General features: G+C 51.9%; 1 protein-coding gene across 8 annotated transcripts in view; it reads right to left on the bottom strand.

Annotated features, from left to right (window-relative positions):
• Positions 1-1,071: 1,071 nt before the first annotated feature.
• Positions 1,072-21,024, bottom strand: part of L3MBTL1 (L3MBTL histone methyl-lysine binding protein 1) — a 32,733-nt gene continuing 12,780 nt past the window's right edge. The window contains exons 8-23 of one of the 8 annotated variants that reach the window (XM_038572346.1): positions 18,067-18,155; positions 17,477-17,581; positions 16,464-16,599; positions 16,056-16,147; positions 15,001-15,152; positions 14,497-14,573; positions 13,839-13,924; positions 13,547-13,657; positions 12,921-13,035; positions 12,010-12,109; positions 11,629-11,826; positions 11,489-11,538; positions 7,290-7,447; positions 6,798-6,860; positions 3,573-3,703; positions 1,072-1,938 (exon numbers count right to left, since the gene is read on the bottom strand). In XM_038572346.1, coding sequence (XP_038428274.1) covers positions 1,839-1,938; positions 3,573-3,703; positions 6,798-6,860; positions 7,290-7,447; positions 11,489-11,538; positions 11,629-11,826; positions 12,010-12,109; positions 12,921-13,035; positions 13,547-13,657; positions 13,839-13,924; positions 14,497-14,573; positions 15,001-15,152; positions 16,056-16,147; positions 16,464-16,599; positions 17,477-17,581; positions 18,067-18,155 — 1,763 coding nt within the window. In that variant the 3' untranslated portion in view covers positions 1,072-1,838. Of the gene's footprint in view, positions 3,704-4,864; positions 6,861-7,289; positions 7,448-10,930; positions 11,116-11,439; positions 11,539-11,628; positions 11,827-12,009; positions 12,110-12,920; positions 13,036-13,546; positions 13,658-13,838; positions 13,925-14,496; positions 14,574-15,000; positions 15,153-16,055; positions 16,148-16,463; positions 16,600-17,476; positions 17,582-18,066; positions 18,156-21,024 lie in introns of those variants that run through there. The other 7 variants (XM_038572347.1, XM_038572348.1, XM_038572345.1 and 4 more) reach the window with 7 other exon arrangements.

The raw sequence follows: 21,024 nt of genomic DNA, 5'->3' as shown, positions 1-21,024 counted from the left end.
AGAACAGCCATAGCTGGGATCCCTGGGTGGCGCAGCGGTTTGGCGCCTGCCTTTGGCCCAGGGCGCGATCCTGGAGACCCGGGATCGAATCCCACATCAGGCTCCCCGTGCATGGAGTCTGCTTCTCCCTCTGCCTGTGTCTCTGCCAATCTCTCTCTCTCTTTGTGACTATCATAAAAAAAAAAAAAAAAAAAAAAAAAAAAAGAACAGCCATAGCTGGTGGAGGAATAGCTTCTACAGGTGGAAGGATCAATGCCTCTACTGTGATGGGTAAGGAAAGAAGGAAGGATGGGATATGGGTGGGAGGAGGCTGGCGGATGAGGTGGCAGGAAGATGGGGGTATTCCTTCTGATGAGTTCCATTTTTCTTTGTGATATAGATGATGAACATGTATAGTGAGACAACACCGAAGGTAATAGGTCAGGAGGTTGGAGATGCGTGAAATGGGAAATCAGAGGTAACTCCTTAAAAAACACAGCTGCTTCCCAGGCAGCCCTGGGGGTCCACTCTGAAGCCAGAGACTCAATGAACCATAGCACGGATCCGCTTAGCCAGGTGAGCTTCTGGTAGAGGTGGAGAGGATGGGCTTGGACAGCTCCACGGTTGGTATTCTAGCTGAGTAGTCTGGAAGAGCAGGGCAAAGAAATGAAGCATATTGACAAGAAAGGGGTTTATGGGATCAAACAGCATTTCTGCCACTTTTCCATTTGCTCCCAATATCTGGGAAACTCGGAGTCTAACTGTTCAGCTTGACACTTCTCCACCTGAAAGTTTGATGTTATTTTAAAAACTGGAGGGCTTCATTTAATTTTCTGCCCCTGTCCATTTATAAATAGTCAAGGGTCAGGCCCTTTGCACACTGTTCTCAGGGGGTTCCCATTGTTTATATTTCTCAGCATAGACAAGTATACCCATTTATCTTTATCCTTTGTTTCTTATCTATAAAATAGAATAAGGACCCCCTTAACAACAAAAGAGAATGCTTTATTCTCTCCAGTAATGGCCCTATTGTTATTCATTTTGTGTTTTCTGGATGTTTTACCAAGAAAATAGAAACAGACTCTGACTGCATATCATCCAGATGTTCCAAGTTTATTTATGTTGTTTCAACACACTGACAAAACACCACAGTTTATAAATTTTTCTCCCTCAAGAGTCAAGAGTCACTTTACCTTAAGCCAGAGGATTCTCTGAAAGAACACACAGGCATCCCCACACGGAGAGTACAAAAACAATTCCACCAAAGTGCCATGTGAATGAAAGTGCAAACAGGCTTCATTTTCAAACTCTGGGATCATTCTCTCTGCTTCAGAAACTAAATAGAAAGGTCCTCACAGACCGAAGCCCTGGCCAGACAAGGCCTGGGCACAGCTCCAGGGCCAAAGTGTAAGCAGCGTCTGCTGCAGAGGGCAGGGTAGAGGCACATGGCGCATCGTTGGTGCCAAGTCCCTCCCTCCACTGTGCCCCCAGGTTCAGGTGTGGAGATCTCAGCTGCGGACAGGATGAACCTTTCTTATGGTTTCTTGCCACAGTTTGACATTGGTGCAGAAAGTGCTAAGGTGTCCAAGTTCGGAGGCCTGAGTGCCCTTCTCTCCAGGCCCTTAGTCCATCCTGCCTTTCCAGCAGGCCAGCATTAGAAGTGTGGCTGGCGGACCCACGCCACAAAGCTGTCCCTGCCTGGCTCCTTAGGCGTGGGGAGGTCCTGCAGCACAACCGCACATGCTTGCTGACTTCTCCTCACTCCACAAGGCCAGTTTCTCCTCGGTTTCCAAGAGGAACAGACAAGGCCAAGGAGCTGGTGAGTTTTGCCATCACCCCAGTGACCAAGTTGGAGAGGCTCATACTTGTTCCTCCTTACTCTTGGCCAAGGAGGCATCAAAGCAATCTCCGTAAACCCGAGCCTTTCTGCCCAGGGAGGTTGTGTGCTCAGAGCTGCCCCTACGGGCCAAAAGGGAAGGAACATTTGAAGCCCTGCAGGAGTTCAGCTCAGTGGGTAGATGGCTGCCCCTGCACAAAGCAAAGCTGTTTGGGCCCAGGTGAGACAGGGTCCCCTATTGGGCTGTGGCAGGAAATCAACAGAGCTTTGGGTATCCCACTTCTATGGGAAAGATAAAGCTTTGTATTTTAACAATAGCCCTTGACATTTTCCCAACACTGAGCCTCATGGATGCACCTGTCAAACACTTCTGAGGACACTGTGTGCACAAACACATCACGTGACTGAGGGAAGGGGCCTGGCTCTGCACCCTGTGGGCCTGTGTCAGCACCTGGGGCCACAGGGCCTTGGCAGCTGCTCTTCACCTCCACATGCAGCCAGCTGCTGCCGGGCCCTCTGCCTCAGCCCCACCCTGGCTGGTTAGGCAGTGGCTCGGTGAAGCCTAGGCCCCTACTTGGACAGAAAAGGTTGAAGTCCCAGAGCCCCAGCAGGCACCTGGCTGGCAGTGCAAGACAGATGGACAGTAGTTTAGAAAGGCTTACAGGACACAGCAAACTCAAAGATTGAAGAATTCACTTTCCCAACTCCCAATTTCAAGTGAGCTTCATAAGACTCCTCAAGAGCAAGACATTTAAGGGACAAGTCGAATGTGATGTTGTGAGGTACGTGTGCTGGACAGAGTAGCACATTCCCATGGCAAGAGGTCTGGCAGGCATGGGGTCCCCACCCCATGGGCACTACCTTGGCTGAGATCCATGGCTGCAGGGAAGGATGCTAAGCCCAGCTTTAAGGGCCACCATGCCTGCTGGAGCTGCCCCTCTGGCCAAAGATCCGAGATTGTCTGACATACCCTTTCCCCACACTTGATACAGGAAGGGTGGATGGGGATCTTCTCTGCATGGGTAAAACAGGCTCTCACCACCTACTCTGCTGGAAACAGGGCTTGGCATGGGCCACTAAAATGCTAGCTGATCCAGAATGGGGCATGCTTAGGAAGGCATCTTAGCTCAGAATCCCCCATTTTTGGGCAAAAGGGAGAACAGCAGCCAGAGACTCCCAGCGGATCCTACGACAACCTGTTTCTGAAGCTCACCCATCTAACGGGGAGGAGCCAGTGGGGTCTGGGTAGGCCATGGCTGGGGGCCCTGCCCAGGAAACCAGACATCAGAATGAGTAAATATGTTTGTGGCTGGGTCACTTCTGGGTCGGAACCAAGGAAAGAAAAGCACGGAGAGAGGCCCAAGAGAAATGAGCCTCCAACCGGAGGACTCCCATTCTACCAGACTGTCCTTAACCACTAAGAAAAAGACCCTTTGGTGATCAAACAGGTCAGCTGGGGATGTGAGGCTGCCAGAGGCAGGGCCCCTCCAATCCACTCCACCAGTAGTGTTCCCCCAGCCCAGTCACACCCTCACTGGTGTGCCTGGTGGCAGATGAGCCCCAGGACTCAGGAGGGGCGAGGACTCCCACGTACCTCGCAGGAAGGAGCCAAGAGGAGGAGGACCTCCCCCTGGTAAGATGTAGAGGGTGGTGGGGGTATGGGTGGGATATGAGGAACTCAAGTCAGGAAAGAAGCATCAGCTGCGGAGGGAGGCCCAGCTCGGGCTGGCAGTGAGCCCAGCCCTGAGCCACTCACTTTAAGGTGTCATCGGCGTTTTTGAACATGAGAATGGCGTTATAGATCTTCAAGGCTGGACCCAGCTTCACGCTCATGATCTTCACAATGTCCGCCTGTGTCAGCAAAAGGAAGGCCTCGCCGTCAATCATCTGAGGGGTCGGAGGAGGGAGGTGGAAAGCGGAGAAGGCGGAGAGGGCCATGGGAAGGGGTGACGGAGAGGAGAGGTGGGGTGTGCAGGGGAGCACGAGATCGGAGTCCAGGATGTGTGGGGGGAGGGGAGGAGGACAGAGATGGGAAGAGGAAGGAAAAGGAGAGAGGAGGCGGGAGAAAGGAAAAAAGGAAGATAGCGATGGGGACAGAGAAGGACAGAGAACTGGCTCCCCCATGTTCACACTCATGCTTTTTCTCTTTCTGCTGCCCAGTCTGACTTTGGTGGCAGGTGCATAATGTCTTGCAGGCCCTCCCTGACATTGGCCTCAATACCCCTGCCCTGGTGCTCCTCCACAGAGCCCTGGGGCAGGGCAGGGCAGGGCAGGGCAGTGGCGTGGCAACGAGCAGCTGCTAGTGACAACCACACTATCACCTCTGAGCTATCCTTGACTGGGGTGGCAGGGAGAGAGGGCTGGACAGGGATTTCTTCTGAATCTAGGCAGACCTTCTTTAGGACCATCAGTGATGACCACCAGACTGGACAGACTGACGACCCACAAGGCCATCCATCCACTTTGCCCTAATTTCTCACTCGTGAGACATCCCCCTAATGACTGCCCAGTACCTGTGTGTCTGAATGCATCCATCCAGCCCGACAAAGGCCGCTCCCTGGAGCAGGGTTCATCCCAGGGGAGTGGATGCCCTGGAAAAGGTCATCCTCAGCCCTCACGAAGGTCCTGTTCCCCACCGAGACTGCATTTTATGCTGGCGGTCACCCTATGCCCTTTTTGGTCACTGCTCTTGTACCACAGACCATGGTGCATTGGGGATAAGCAGCAGATGCTCTGCCGGGGCGGCGGGGGGGGGGGGGGTGCCGGGGAGGGGGGGGGACACGATGCCCTTCTTCTGATACGGGGAGAGTGCTGGAGGGAAAAAGTGTCACGTGCTTCTGTGGCCGGCTGAACAACTGCACTCAGAGGGCACTGATCTATGACCGCTGTCATGGAGGGAGGACCTCTAACCGGCACCACATGGTTCTATCTCATTAAACATGTGCAGTGAAGGCGTGGCTTAGTTATCAAATGACAAGCTGTATGAGACTGGAAAGGCTTACTAATACCACAGATGACAGAATCAAGATTTAAAACAATGAGACTATGAAACCAACAAAATAACATTTAATAGGGATAAATGTAAAGTTTTACATTAGGTTAATAAAAAAAAATCCAGTGGTACAAGTAACAAACTGGAAAGTGTAATTAGACTGTAATGGATAATTGATATAAAAGGCACTTGGGGACTTCCCTGACCTCCAAACTGGTCTGATATGGCTATCATGAAGCTAGTGCAAACTTCATTTTTGCTGAGGAACAAAAATCTAGGGTTTGTATGTAGGGGAAGAGAAAAGAACCCAAATACCCATTAACAGAACCGTGGGCTCCTCATAAAATGGAGCACCACTCAGCAGTACAAATGAACGAGCTACTGGGATACACGACAACACAGACGGGCCTCGAAAACATGACACTGAGTGAAAAGAGACAGACACCGAAGAATAAAAGCTGCACTTCCATTTATGTCAAGTTCAAGAACAGGTAAAACAAACCTATGGTGCTAGAAATTAGGACAGGCTTGCCCATGAGGGCAGGGACTAACAAAGGTGCCAAGAAAGAACTTTCTGGTATGATGGACATGTTTTATATATTGGACAGGGTGTATATGTCTCACAGAACTTGTGGAACTGTACTTTTAAGATGTGGGCATTTTGCTCCATGTACATGTTCATCTCCGTTAAAAAACACTGGGGTGTCGATTCAACAGTTATAACAAATGTGCCACTCTGGTGAGTGCAATCGATAACCAGGGAGTGGGGGGCATATGGGAAATCCTGCACCTTCCTCTCAATTTTGCTGTGAATCTAAAACTGCTCTATAAAAATAAAGTCCTTTTATAAACAAAACCACAAAGAATGTAGGGGAGAACACAACCAGTGTGCTCTGTGCTGGTCAGAAGGCATCTGAAACCGGGGGACAGCTCTGAACACATATGTTACAGTAAGATCACCAGCCCAGGAGGCAAGTGCCCAGGATGGGGTAGAGACTGTGAGCGCCACCACACAAGGATACTAGGAAGAAATGGCTGTGCTGGGTCTGGAAAAAGAGAGTCTTCTAGGGGAAGAGGAACAGACTTCTTTCTCATGGGCACCTGACCTGTGGGGGCACGTAGGAGGAGCTGAGACTCCTGCTCTCCTGGGTGAAGGGGGATGCATGCATGTATTCTTTGGAAGGAAGATCTAAGCAAACTCCAAGTTCCCTTCCACTTTCAAACTGTGTAAATTAGGAGAGTCACAATAAAGTTTTTTACTTAAGGATGACTGTTGAGAGTCAGAACCACCACTGAGCCCCCACTGTACCAGGCATTCTTATATAGCGATGTGATTTCTAGATTATTCTATGGTAGGCTAGTGATATAATTATCCTAGGCGTTCTGGCCCAATGAGCCATTCCTCATTTCCAATGCTCACAATGGCCCTGCAAGGTTGTCATCATTACAACCCTCATTCTACCTGTTTTATCTCCATTTTATAGATAAGAAGATGCAGACTAAGACATAGTAAAGAGCCCATAGTAAACTAGCAGAACTGGGAATCACACCCACACTGTATGTAAAGCTAGGGTTCTTTTATGTACAACTCACTGCTTCGTAACCTTGGTAACCTTCTGGGTCTTGGTATTAAGCATATGTTAGGATCCTGCAGTAAAAGCATTACTTGTGACATTCAAGACACACTTTAACTTACTGTCCCTAGTGAGCTAGGTTTGGAAAACAAGCTGGGTAGAGAGCAGAGGAGTGAATGGAGCCCTGTCTCCAAGAGGCATTTTCCTGCCTGAGGTGATCTGAACACAGAGGGTTAGCAAGCTGGGCCACGGTCCATACCAGATTTTTCCCAGAGACGTGGGTCACTGTGACCAGTCTCCCGCAGGCAAGACAAGAGAGGGCCCTCCCTAGCAGGGGGCAGCGCTGGCGAGGGCATCTGCTCCCTGTCGTCTCAGTGAGTGACCCTTCTGTCCCCACTCTGCACTTGCACCTCACCTCATCTTTGAAGAGTCGTGCCTGGTCCTCACAGCCGGTCAGGGTCTGAACGAAGCTGAAGACCTTGGAAACCAAAGAAGACATGTTGCCAAGGGGACAGGGGCTTGGGAGTGTAGGGGAAAGGTGGGCCCATGTGGCCTTGGTGCTCTCTAGGCTTTGACAGTGTTGCTTTTTCTTATTAGCCTAAGAGGATCCTTGTGTGTCTGCTGCTGGGTGAGCAAGGTGGGGCCCAGGTGAAGCATTTCTCCTGCTAGACTTTCATGCGAACTAGCAGCACGTCCCTCTCCCCATCCACCAGGGTAGGTCTATCGAACCGTCTCTCAGTCCCTGCTGGGCACCAAGAGGGACCGTGGATAGGAGGGATGAGCAGCAGATAGCATCAGGATCAGTGTCCACCTCTGCTTGAAGAGGGCCTTTCCTGAGCCCTCCCACCAGGGTGTGCTGAAAGAGGCAAAGTAGGGGAGAGGAAGGAGGACAGGTCCTCACTCTCACCTCATCAATGGTCCACTTGGCAACTGTTGAGGCCGAGATGCCCGCCACTCCCGGCAGGAGCTTGCAGTGCTGCTCCCAGCACACAGAGAGGGAACGGTCAGGGTGAGCCGACAGGGCTGACATGAAGAGGGACTGGTGCATGGCATCGGCAGTCAGTGCTGGAGGCAGAGGCAGAGGCAGAGGCTGGCACACTGATGTCGAGGACTAAGCTCAGACCCATGCCACTTGGGAGGACCAAGGCCCCCTTCTGAGAGTCTTGCAGAGCCAAGAGGGAGGGAGACGTGACTCCTTACCCATCACTCGCTCCTCCCGGTTAAGGGAGTCCCTTGCTTTACAGACTCTCAGGAGTTAGCTGTGAGGACAGACCCCAGCCCCATCTCTCTGAGGCCATATCACCCTGTTGCGTTCCTGACTATTCTCTAGATACCTTGCATCAGAATGGCCTCTAACAGGCAACAAGCTCAGCCCTGGCGGCAGAAGCCCATCCGGTTTGCCCTCCTTTTCTGTTGAGCCCTGACCAACTGTCATGGCATCAGGGTGATTCTGTGTGGGAACCCACCCTGCCAGTCGCTGCCACTGCCTCCAGCTCCATTCCTCTCCCCTGTTCCCACCCCAGCCTGGTCTGCTCCCCCTGGCATGTGGAAGGGGATCCCTGACCCGCTCGCCAACTCCACGCTGCCTGCCGCTCTGCTTCCTGACCTGTTCCTGCAGGCCTGGCTCCTGGCCTCCAGCCTCGGCTGCTCTATGATCTCATGAGTGACGCTGCTCTGCTGGGCCTTCCCCTTGGCCAGGCCTGGCACTCGCATGCCTGCAGGTCAACTACCTTTGGCTGCTGACAAGCCTGGCCCCTGCCTACCTTCCCAGCCTTGGCTGGCCTTGGGCCATGTGGTCACTGTCCCATGGGGCTTGCCCTGCCTCTATCTGCCAAGGGTCCAAGGGAGCTGCCTCTTTCTCTTCAGTGGGCATTAGTTCTAGACACATGGCTGCAGCTCACAGGCCCCTTGCCCCTCACCCCAGCTTGTCACAGACTGTCCTCCCCTGATCCTTTGGTCCATAGCTTCAGCCTTTTACCCTGCTGCCCTCAGAGCCTTGGGGATCCTAGTATTAGCAGCCCCATGTGTTATTCTCTGTAGTTCCTCCTACTTGCTGCCATCTCTGCTCATCAGACCCCAAAGAGCCCAGCCTTCAGCACCACAAGGAGCCTACTACTGTGCACAGCTCAGCTTGCTCTCAGCCTTGCCTGCGACACAGGCAAAATCTCCCCTAACAGCTTCCACCACTAGCACTTCATCTCCTGGCCACAGGTTTGGCCTCCTGTCTCTGAAGTCCAGGTTCCTAGTTCTCCATGTACCAGGTGAGAAGTCTCAGGGGACAAGGCCAGAAGGCTGTAGGAGCTTTGCTCCTTATCTTTCTTCCCCAGAGCACAGGATGGGAGCTCTCCTAGTCAGTATGTCTTATCGAACTTCAAGCCAACTAGGGGCAGGTCAGAAGCTGTTGGTTTTTTGTTTTGTTTCGGCTTATAAACAATGGAAATGTATTCCTCACAGTTCTGGAGGCTGGGAAGTCCAAGATCAAGGCACCAGCAGATTTGGTATATGGTGAAGGTCCACTTCCTGGTTAACAGACAGTCAATTTCTTGCTGGGTCCTCATTCGGTGGAAGGAGCTACGGAGCTCTCCAGGGTCTCTTTTAGAAGGGCACTAATCCTATTTGTGAAGGCTTCACACTCATGACCTCATCACCTCCCCAAAGCCACACCTCCAAATACCATTACGTTAGGGATTTGGTTTTACATGTGAATTTGTGGGGAGACACATTCCGTCTATAGCATTATTATTATCATTATCATCATCATCATCATCATCATCATCATCATCATCATCAGGTAAGTCGTTCCTCACCCTCTCTGGGCCACAGCCTCAGTCTCTGGAAAGACTTAATTTCTCAAGTTCTCAAGATACTTCTGGAATGAACACAGAGGCAGGCGCCCTCTGGTGGTTGGAATCTGGTCCTAGAAGGGAAGCTGGCCAGGTATCCCTGGGTAGGGTAGAAGAGGTGCCCACTGCAGTCCATCCCCAGGAGTCCTCATACTGAGGGCCCAGAGGTTGGCCAAGCACCTCCTCACTCAAGCCTGAAGCTTCAGGAAGTGCATTCTGTTTCCACCAAGAGGAGTACAGAATGGCAGCAAGAGCAGGTCAGCCACAGACAGGGCTCATAATACTAGTAGGTACTGGTACTAAGCCCTTTATCTGACTTTCTCATTTAAGCCTTTGGGAGGCTTATTTGAGGTGGACATATTATCAGTGTTGCACAGATGAGCAAGTGGAGGCTTAGAGAGGGGGTCACCTGCCCAAGGTCTCACAGTCCATAAAAGGCCATCTGACTTTGGGGCTGTGCTTTTAACCATCAAGCTATATACTGTCCAGGTTGCTGAGACTATTCCTGAAGAACTGGACTAGCTTAAGTCCTGCCCACAAACTATGCAATGAACCCGGTGATCTCTCATGGTCTCTTCCAGCCCTAAGACAATGTGCATTCAACTCAACTAAGGCAAGATCCCTAGCGTTCCTGCTGTGTATCAGGCCCTATACCAGGGGCTGAAGATGTGAGGCGAATGTCACCCAGTGGAGCCTCAGTCACTGTGTCCCTCCTTGGGAGCATGCTATGGGCTCAAATGGGTTCCCCCCAAATTCATATGTTGAAGCCGTAACCCTGAAAGTCTAGCAGGAGAGATGCTTCATCTGGGCCCCACCTTGCTCACCCATTCAGTACCTCTAAATGAGACTGTAGAGTCAATCTTTGATGTGGGGGTTAGGGACACCAATACCCAATGCAAGCAAAAATCTACGTATGACTTTGACTCCCCCCAAAACTTCACTCCTAGTAGCTGCCTGTTGACTAGAAGTCTTACCAATAACATAAACAGTCAATTAACATATATTTTGTATGTTATATGGGTTATATACTGTATTCCTAGAATAAAGCTAAAGAAACTGTTACAAGAAAAGCATAAAGAAAATACACTTATGGTACTGTGCTATAAAAAATCCACACATAAGTGGACACTTGTGGTTCAAATCCCTGTTGTTCAAGGGTCACCTGTATTGGGAGACAGGGTCTTTTAATAGGTAAGTAAGTTAAAATGAGGCTGTTAGGGTGGGCTCTCATCTAATCTGGTGTCCTTACAAGAAAAGGAATGTTGGAAAAAAAAAAAAAAAAAGGAATGTTGGACATGTGTAGAGAGACAGTGGGGGTACACATGCATAGGGGGCAGACCATGTGAGGACACTGCGAGAAAGCAGCCACCTGTAAGCCAAGGTGCAAGGTCTCAGAAGAAACCAACCCTGCGGATACCTTGATCTTGGACTTTCAGGAAGTGTGAGAAAAAAAATTGCTGTGGTTAAGCCACCAAGTCTGTGGTACTTGGTTGTGGCACCCGAGCTAAGACAAAGGAGATCGAGGGGTCAACTGACATTCAGGTTAGGCGTTTCCAGTCTGTTACACCAGCACAAGTCAGACCCCAGTCTGAATCCCAGCTCTGCCCCGTACTAGGCGAGTGACCATAGGCAAGTGACTTCACCCTCTGAGTTCCCATTCCTCTTCTCTCAGAAGAATAGAAGGGTATCCACATTACAGGATACCTGTGAGGGTTGGCAACAGTGTATGGAAAGCACCAGTAACACTGCTTGGCCCATGGTAGGTGCTCAGTAAACAGTATTGCTAAGTGCTAGTATTTCAGGTACTTGACATCTGACAGAAGTATTGTTCGTGTCTTCAAATGAGACTGAGACTCGGAGATATTAAGTGACTTGCTTAAGGTCACACAGCTGAAAAAAAAAAAAAAAAAAAAAAGGTCACACAGCTGAAAAATGAAAGCCAAGGCCTCCCTTCCAGGAGGCCAAGAATTGAGAGGAGCAGAGCTGGGGGGCACCCTCCTGCCGCAGAGCGGAGAGCCCAAGCCCAAAGAGGCTCCATGTCTCCCGCAGGCTCACGACAGGGTCTCAGTGAAGTGGGACTGGAATCTGAGGTGGCTCCTGTGCTGTTGCCACTGCTCTATGTTCTACATATATGAAAAGAAGAGGCAGCCTCCCTTCTGACTGCCTCTCTGGGTCCCCCCAGTGACTCAATTCCACCAATTACTAAGCACTCACTGTGAACACTTGGTGGAGGGCACAGGATAGTAGATGAGTCAGGACTTACTGGGGAAATCTTCTTGTGGGATCTTCCGATACTTTGGAGGGCGTCCAATCCTGGAGAGAGAGGGACCGGGTCCGTGGCAGGGAATCAGTGCCTGGCCTGGCCCAAGAGGACACGAGGCCCTGCACCCTTGCCCTCCGCACCGGCCATGATGGCGAGGCTTCTTCCTTAGGGAGAAGCCCGAGAGGTTCCTCTTACGGGCCGAGGCCTCTGCGTCCGATAACTCCGCCTTCAGCCGACTCTGGTTCCTCTCAGCCAGCGGGCAGCCCGAGAGGCAATGGTGAGCTGTGAACTTGCCTGTGACATGGCCAGAGCCATCACAACCAGGAGTCGGGCACTTCCTAGGAAGAGGAAGAAGAAGAAGGCTTAAATTGGGCTGAATCTGCTTGTTCCCGATGGAGAACAAGCCCCATTCGGAGAGTGTGTTTTTGGGAAGCCTGACTGGCAGCACTCTGGAGCTGTGAAAGAGCATCCTGCACCCCCAGCAATGCCCAAGGGTCTCTCAGCAGGAGCCCTTCACTCACCGGTGGTGAAAGCTGTACTTGGAGGTCCTCGTCTGTGGCAGGCTTCGATAGCTGAGAGGGGGACAGCCCCCGGGCGAGGCAGAGCTGGGCTCTCTGGGTCCTGGGGGAGCAGGAAGGAGAGTTAGCATAGGGTCCTGGGTCAGGGTTTGAGGGGCGGGGTTGAGGGCAGGGAAGGTCAGTCGGTACTAGAAGCTAGCTCCCCAGCTAAAGGGGCCCTCACCTAGGCTGTGATATCATTTCTGGCTCCTGTGTATCTGCCCCTCTCTGGGGAATAAGGGCTTGGCTCTCATACCCTTTGCTGAAACCCCAGGCCGCCCTCTGTCTCTGAGAGGAAAACCCTCAGGGAGAAGATCAACTCAGAGTCGGTGTGGGCACAGCTGTAGCTTAGAAGCCTCATCAGCCACAAGTACGTTACTCTGTCTGCCTCCCTGTTTCTTTCTCTGGTAACTTTCTTTAGGCCTGACTCATGTTTGGAGAATAATCAAGAAGGATCAACACCTCATGTGACTTGGAGCTGAGTGGTCCAATGACCTGACTTCCCATCCCACCTCCAGGGACCAGGATTTTTTACTTAAGGGAACCCTGTTTCCTTAGCAAACATATTGTCTGCTCTGTGTAACTCTGCTAGATGCTGAGAGAACTCCCTCCCAGGCACATGCTAAGTGAGCCTACCCTTGCACATCTCAGCACTCTGAACCCAACAACTGGGGTAGCCAGAAGCACAGGTCAGTGTAGCAGAGAGCACTGAGGCAGGGGGATGGGGGATCCCAGAGCTCACGGTGGGCACTAGAGCCCACCTGTGCATGACAGTCAGAATTCCCTGGGCAAGCTAGAGGGGTGGGATGGTACGAACTCATGGGGCAGGGTCGGACATCAGTAGGGAAGGGTCAGAGTGCCCTAAGGGTACACACGGAGAGGAGGCTGCAGGGGATGCCCTGTCTTGGAGCACCAGCCTGCAGGGTGGATGTCTGGGTGGTCGGCGTCAATCCAGAAGTCATAGGCATGACTCCAGCCATCAAAGTGGAGCTGGGGAGGAAAGGTTGTTGGAGGTCAGGTGTTCCTCATGGAGCCCAGCTCAGCCAGGAGGTCCTCCAGACTCCAAGAGGCTCTCCCTATCCCTGGGGCCTGTCAGAAGCAACCTCCTGGACTGGAAGAACCAACACGCCAGCCTCATAATAATCCGCCTAAGCCACCATATTTTCTGAGAGCTTCACTCATTTAAGTTACTGGCATCTCCCATCAGTCCATGCACAGGACAAGGGTCATTAGGCCCATTTGATAGGCTCAGAGAGGAGAAATGACTGGTCCAAGCCCACAAAGATAAGTCACAGATGAGGCTAGAGCAAGACCCAAGATCTTCAGCTCCAAGTGCAGACCTTTCTTCCCTACAACCTGCAGCGAGTGTAGACTTCTCTTCCTTACAACCTTGGGCCTCCCTTATTTCTGGCTTATGCCATGCCCTTGACCTCTATCCAGTCTACAGAACTCGCGCCCAAACAGCCTGTCCACTCCCCCTGCCCAAGGGGCCCGGAGCCACCTTTATGCGATGGTCCTCCACATCCTCCACGCTGGCCACACGAATGAGGGCTGGGTTCCTGCGGTCCACGGCCTCCAGTTTCATGTTGACCAGGAAGCTGTGTGGGGGTCGCTGCAGGAGGACAGCAGCCTTCAGGCCAAGGCCCAGCTCAGTAGCACTGGGGCCCCAAGAAGAGAGCTCAAGTGCTGTGCCTCAGAAACTGTGGCCTGCCAAAGCGGGAGCACTCCATTTGGCCGGCTGAATGCTCCATGCCTTCCCAGAGGTCAGCTCTGGGAGCAGAGAGCTGACTCACCACCTTGAAGGCCCAGGTGGGCACAGCAGAGGCCCCAGTTTCCTCCAGGTATTTTTCCCAACAGAAGCTATCAGGGTCCGGGTAGTCTGGAGGAAAGGATGAGAACAATGTCTAGGCACCCCGGCACACTAGGGGAGCGCTCTCTGTCCCCAGACAGGATTGGGAGCCTGGAGAATCCCCAACCAGCACCACCAGAGCCAGCTGCTGGCAGAGGCGCCTGAGGTGGAGGGGTGCTAGCCAGAGCCAAGCACATTACCCCCACACAGTTCACAGGGCTGTCTAGGAAGCCTGCCCCCATTCCCCTTCTTGGCCCTGCTACTCCAGCCCCAGCCCCAACCCCAGCCCCATCTGAAACAACTCTATATGGGCCGCTGTAACTCTCCAAAAGGAAAGGACAGGCTTTCTTTGCTTTGGACTCCTCCTGTGCTGAGTAGGGGTCCTTTAACTTTCTTCCTTTATACCTCAACACAGTCCTGGGTTGACAGGTCTCTCCTAACATCAAAGGTTCCTCAACTCCCAAGCCAAGATGAGGCTCTAGGACACATCTGTCCCCTTACCCAGATCCTAAGGACCCAGCTAACAAGGTAGTGGTAAGAGAAGGGAAGAGGGGCTGTGGGGCCAGGCCCAGGGAAGGGCATGTTGTCAGGTGCAGGGTCACCTTGTGGAGGGGTGAGGGGCTTTCCTTGCTTCTGGCACCAGCCCACCGGGTGGATGTAAGGGCTGCTGGGATCACACCTGAAACCAAGAACACTTCACTGTCTCGAGTGACACTGAGGACTATGACCGCATGGCTTCAGTGCCCACCCTCATTCTACTGCTTAGTGATTGCTACACAGACAGCTGATTAAAAAAAAAAAGTCAGAAAATAGCAGCATTAGCTAGACTCTAGGACTACCATAGTATCTGAGGGAAAATCATGAATCACGGGGGTCTGCTCGTCCTAATCCTAACCTTGGTACTTTTAGATGAAACATTTAATATTACATTGTGTTTCTTATGATACAGAGCAAAGCAACAGGACAGTCAGCAATGCCCTGGAGCAATTATCAACATCAGGACCAGGAAGGGGCTCCGTAGTGCCTGAGGTCTGAAAGTACTGCCTCCCGCTCCTGCCACCTCCTCTCCCCCTCAACCCCAGGCCAAGTCTGGGCCCATACACTACCAGTAGTCGTAAGTATCATCCCAGTTGTCAAAGTGCACCAGGAAGCGGCTGTCCACCACGTCTGTCACGCTGGCCACACAGACGAGGGATGGGTTCATGCGGTCAACAGCTTCCAGTTTCATGCCCACCTGGAAACCCAGGGGTGGAGGATTCTGGGGGCAAGAAGAGGGGCTGCCATGACCAGGCCCAGGCTGGCTAGCACTAACCCAGAACCCACTGGCACAGGAAGGAGTGGGTTCTCTAGAAAACATGCCTGTGGTGGGGGAGTCGAGCGGGGAGGATAGGGGAGAAAGAGGGTCTCTCCAGGACAGTGTCACAACACCCAACCCTGAGCCACTTGGGAACTTGTGACCTCCAAGGTGTGCTCAGAAGACACCTCACTGTGGTGGAAAATGAGTGACAAGTAAGAAGCTACACATTCACCCAGAGAGCCTCTCCTCCCCAGACAAGCCTGGCCTAGTGTACACTGAGGTAGTTGGGTTGATGGTGGGGCACTGGGGAAGGAGGAGCTGCCGTGAGGCGGCGAGAGGGGAGGAAGAGTGTCTGTCAGGCAAGAGCTTCAAAAGCTGTCACCGTTCATGACCTTGACTACGAAATGGAGAGGGTATGATCATCACCATTTTATAAAATAATTTGCCCAAGACCACAGTGCTAGTCAATGGTCAGGGTTTACACAGTTTGACTTAGAAGTCTGCATTTCCTGTCCCATGGGCAGATGGAACACCAGAATGCCACCAGCCACCTGGGAAGCTGTAGGTATGGTCCCTGGGGCCAGACGTCGGAGGGCGAGTAGGTGCCTCTGTTGGCACAGCATGGTGATGGTGGGCCAGGGACTCACAGGGGGTGCTCTGTGATAGGGTGGCGGGGAAAACTGGGAGGAACCTATAACCAGCTCCCCTCTGGCCCTTGGCCTGCCCAGAACGCCCCTCGCCTTTGGGATAAGAGATCAAAACAAAGCTGAGAGCTCTGATAGGTGATCTCTCTTCTGATGAGTCAGCCTGGCCAGCCACAGGGCTTCTGTCCTAGAAGGTGGGTGTCCACTCAGGGGCACTCACATGGCTCTGGCTCACAAACAGGTGCTTGGGGGCGGCCTGAGCTCTTGTGCTGCGCAGATACTGGCTCCAGCTGAACTCCTCCTCCTTGTAACCTAGGCCCCTCAGGGGGGAAGAAGAGAGTGCCGTGCAGACAGAGGCTGGACCATGGCCAGGACACCCCACACTGAGGAAGGCCCAAGGACCTCCCAACCCTCAAGAACCTGCCCAGGGAAACCTTGCAGAGGTGGGACCTAACTTTGGTAGACACTCAAAGGGCAAGGGCAAAGCAAAAGCCCTGGGGCCTAGTCATAGTGGGATTCAATGAAGAGAGGCTAGTCATGGAATGGGGAATAGGGAAGGGGACCCATGGGTAGGAAGGGAAGATCTTAGGGCTCGCTGCCTCACTTGAGCCACCCAGCTAGGCCTTACCTTTGGGGGGCTGCAGTTTGTGCCCAGTCTTCTCAAACCAGCCAGCGGGGTGAATGTCAGGGGAGTTGGCATTGATCCAGAAGTCATGACACTCAGAATACCCATCAAAGTGCAGACGTAGACGGTAGCCACACACCTAACCCCACGACAGGGGAATCACAGGGACTCTGATGCCAGCACACACCTACCCACTCCCTTTCCCCCACCTCTCCTGGCCCAGCACGGTGGTCTCAAGGGTCCTGAATGCTAGCAGGTTCCCTAACCCACCACTCTTCCCCCATCCTGCACCTGGCTCCATGCTCTCCCATCCTGCGCTGGGGACAGATCACATACTCCTGAGCCCTGAGTTCTGGGTCAGAACCCCATGGGCACCTACCAAGGTTCAGACCTGGTCAGGGCCCCTGAGGACCTTTCCTTCTGCTACCATCTCTCAAGGCGCTCTACTCACACACTGCTCTGACCTCACCAAGCTGATGGCAGCTCCCTGAACTTGGTGCCTTGTTCCATGCCCCTGTACTTTTCTGCTTCTGCTTGGAATTCCCTACTTATCCACAACTTATCCCTCAAGACTTGGCAGGAGGCCTTTCCTCTAGAAGCTCCTCCTGCGTCCTTGGTGCTGCTCTGCTCACACCTCTCCTCCTGCCCCCTCTCACCCCCCACCATGGAATGTCACTGATGTGTTTATCGCGCTGATTCTCACAGTGAGCCCCTAGGGGACAAGACCTTGGGTGGACACACACACCATCATCCCTGCCCTCAGGATCTCTCCTCCTCAGACTCCCTCAGCACTGAAGGATACGCCATTCCATAATGTCATCATGCCCAATACTTTGGTTTGAGTTCCTTTTTTTTTTAGCTTTCTGTGTGTCTCACCATAACCCCCTACAGACTATGCACTTCCTGAGGGCAGGGCAGTGTCTCCCTCGTCTAAGCCAGGCCCTCCGGCCCCCAGCCGTCCCCATTAGTCTACCAAGAGAGACAGTGCCGGGATGTGGGTGCACGCCTCAGCTCACCTCGGCCACGGTGAGGATGAAGTACATGGACGGGTGTTGAGGGTCGATGCCTTCCAACTTCATGCCCGGTCTGAAGCCATTCTTATTATGAGTGACTGCCTGGTACTGTCAACGCACAGATTGGAGAGGACCCAGCCTCCATCCAGCCTTATCCTTGCCTGGTGAGCTTGGGGTGAAGGAGCTGCCTTTAGGCCCCACCCGCCTGGTATGACCGAAGGGGTCACTTATTTGGGATCTTTAGTGGAGGGATCTGGAACAGGACAGACTAGCTCCCAGGTCCTCTGAAAAATGTGGGCTAAGTCAGGGCTGGACTTAGGGCTCCCTCTCACCCAAGTCACGGGAAGATCAGCGTACAGAACGGAGTAGAAGGTACCAGGATTCACAACTCCCACCTCTTTACTTCCTCCTATCCTGAAAGCCTCTCAGAGTGGGCCCTTTTCTCTCTGGGACCCTAACCAGCCTCTCCCTCTTCCATTCTGCCAGGGTTTTGAGGGATATCAGACACACAATACACCAGAAGGCCTGAGTGTGGCGCTGAGTTCCTGGACTGGGTATACAAGCTCTTCCCAGGTAGAAATTATCCGACTCACGTCCTGGAAGAGGCTGACAGGGGCAGTGACAGCCTTCTGCTCCTCGAGGTAGGACTCCCATGACCAGCCTTCCTTCTTCTCCCCTGATGCTGTGGACAGGAGACAGACAGACTGACCCCAGGACTGCTCCTGATAGACTATTCTTCTCAGTGTCCCCTGACTCAACTCTACCTTACCTCCAAAACAAACCTTTGTCTATGATTGCATGCTGCCCCCGGACGCTCCCAGCCAAGATGGCACCAGACACAGGGGTTCTGACCTCCAGCGAGCCTCAGTCTCCAGTGAGGCCGCAGCAAATCCTGTCTACCCCACCCTCATCCCCAGGCCACTGTCAGCAAAATTTGTAGAGCGCATAACTGAGGTCACAAAATCTCAGCCACAGAGGGATCCTGTTCTCTGACAAAGCTGAATGACAAGTCCTGAGCCAGAGGACTTAATTGCAGTGCCAACCAAGCTCACGGGAGAGAAGAGGAAAAGAGAAATGAAAGAGAACACATGGGAGGAGGAAGAAATGGAGGAGCAAGATCACAAAGAAATTAGAAACTCTTGTTTTTCAATTTTTATTCCTCTGAACACAGAGAGACATGAATATCTGTATGTGTGCCCAGCATGCCCACAGAATAGAGATGGATTCTATGGCCCTCCCAGACACACACACACACACACACACATACACACACACACACGTGTGCACACACTACAGTCAGGGCCTACAGCCTTGGGAGTCTCCAGGTCCTGGGGAAGGGGAGACCAATTCCCCTGCAGGAACTTCAGCTTAGCTGTGATGGAGACCTGGCCTCCAGCACTGAAGAGAATCATCCTTTAAAAACTAGAATACCTGGCAACATGTAAGGTTAGGCTCATAAGGTCAGCCTGAGCAGCCACAGATAATGAAGAGGCAACTTCTTGCAAAAGTCAATTCATATCCCTTGGGTAAACAGCTCCAGCTTCTTCTAGTAATTTCTATGCCTCAATTTTGTCATCTGCAGTATGCAGACAACTTCATCTACCAGAAAGTCATTGGGAGGAGTAAATGAGATGCTGTGAGTAAAAGATCCTCACACAATGCAAAGTACTGGTCTTGTGTTTCTGGTCTTTCTAGAGCTCTAACCAAGCCTGTCTTATCTGGAGTCTTCCTCAGCCATGCTGTGGCTCACTCAGCTACTGCCCTAGATCATTCAGATGTGGAGTGATCTGTCATTCAGGAAGACGCTTTTTTCTTTGGTTGGAACCTAAGTGGCTAGAAGCATCTTCCTAGGAGCTGCCTAAGTTCCCTGGTCACTGTACTGAGAGCCTCCAGAGCCCAATCATCTGACCCGGCTGGGCCAAAGCAAGGATTTTCTTCATTCACTTATCAACCAAGCCATCAGACTCTCTCAGAAACTTACACTGACACACCAACCTACACCACATGACTTCCCACTATCCTCTCTCCTGAGTGAAACCTGCATCCGAGCCACGTGGCTGAGTCTACTACAAAGAAAGGTTGCCTTTTTCTAATTGGGTCTACTCAGAAAGGGCACCTTTTTACAGTATGTCCCAAGGTACAGTATAGTCTCCCTGTGGACTGATCCTTTTTTTTTTTTTAAAGATTTTATTTATTTATGAGAGAGAGAGAGAGGGAGAGAGAGGCAGAGAACAGAGGCACAGGGAGAAGCAGGCTCTATGCAGGGAACCTAATGTGGGACCCGATCCCGGGACTCCAGGATCACGCCCTGAGCCGAAGACAGACGCTCAACCACTGAGCCACCCAAGGGTTCCCCTGATCCTCTCTTGACTTCCAGAAGTGTTCCTTTGCTTATTCCTGCTTCCTTAGACTAGAAGCTCTTGGCTAGCACTTTCTTCAGCTAGCTCAAGCTGTCCCAAACCAAACTTGTAACTTTTCCACCAAAGCTTGTGGCCTTCTCGGATAGTCTATTTCAGTCTCTGGTACCAGCATCTATTCAACCAGCCACATAGGCCAGGAATTTGGGAGGGATCCTTTATGTCTCATTTTTCACCCCTAGGATCCTTCAGTCCCTGAGTCCTGCTGACCCCAACTTCTAGCTGGCTCTTGAATCTATCCCCACCTCTCCATGCTCACTGTTCATTTTGCTTTGGGCCTGGTCCAAGAGCCTCTGGACTGAACTCTCTGCCTCAGATTCAGTCTATTACCAGAATAGCTCTAAAATAAAACTGGCTTATTTCTTTGCTTTAAAGTCTAGGATGGCTTCTGATTTACAATAAAAAAATACAAAAACTCAAACACCTTTCTGCAGCATACAAAGCTCTCCATGAACTAGCCTAATCATGCATTTCCATGACCCTGTGTGCTTCTGTGCCTTTGCACATTCTAAACCCTCTGCTTCAGAGATCCTGCCCCCACCCTGTCCCATCCTCCTATCCTCTTTCATCCTTCAAGACCCAGCTCTGGCACCTAGCACAAGGTTTTACACAGAAAGATGACCACCAAATGTTAAATAAATGACTAGAAGGATGGATATATGCATGCATGGATGTATGGATGCTTGGATGCATGGATGTGTGCATAGATGGAATGTCACCACATCTACTCCATGAAGCCTTCCTCGGCTACATGAGGCAGAGTTTGTTCCGTGACAGTCCTTTGCACCTACATACCTTAAACAGAATACTTACTCTACCATTGCATAATAACTACCTGTTCATATATCTCTCCCTGACACCAGACTGTGAGCTCTCTAAAGGCTAGTATTGTGTTTTGCTTGTCTGAACTCTTATTTTTTTTTTAAAGATTTTATTTATTCATGAGAGACACAGAGAGAGACGCAGAGACACAGGCAGAGGGAGAAACAGGCTCCACGAAGGGGGCCCGATACGGGAATCGATCCCATGATTCCGGGATCACAACCTGAGCCAAAGGCAGACGCTCAACCACTGGGCCACCCAGGCGTCCCTGAACTCTTAGATCTCAATAAAGCTGGAAAGAAAAGAAACAGA

The sequence above is a fragment of the Canis lupus genome, chromosome 24 (assembly GCF_011100685.1).
Source record: "Canis lupus familiaris isolate Mischka breed German Shepherd chromosome 24, alternate assembly UU_Cfam_GSD_1.0, whole genome shotgun sequence".
Lineage (NCBI taxonomy): Eukaryota > Metazoa > Chordata > Mammalia > Carnivora > Canidae > Canis > Canis lupus.
The sequence above is the reverse complement of the archived record's forward strand: the minus strand, read 5'-3'. Positions and strand labels throughout refer to the sequence as shown.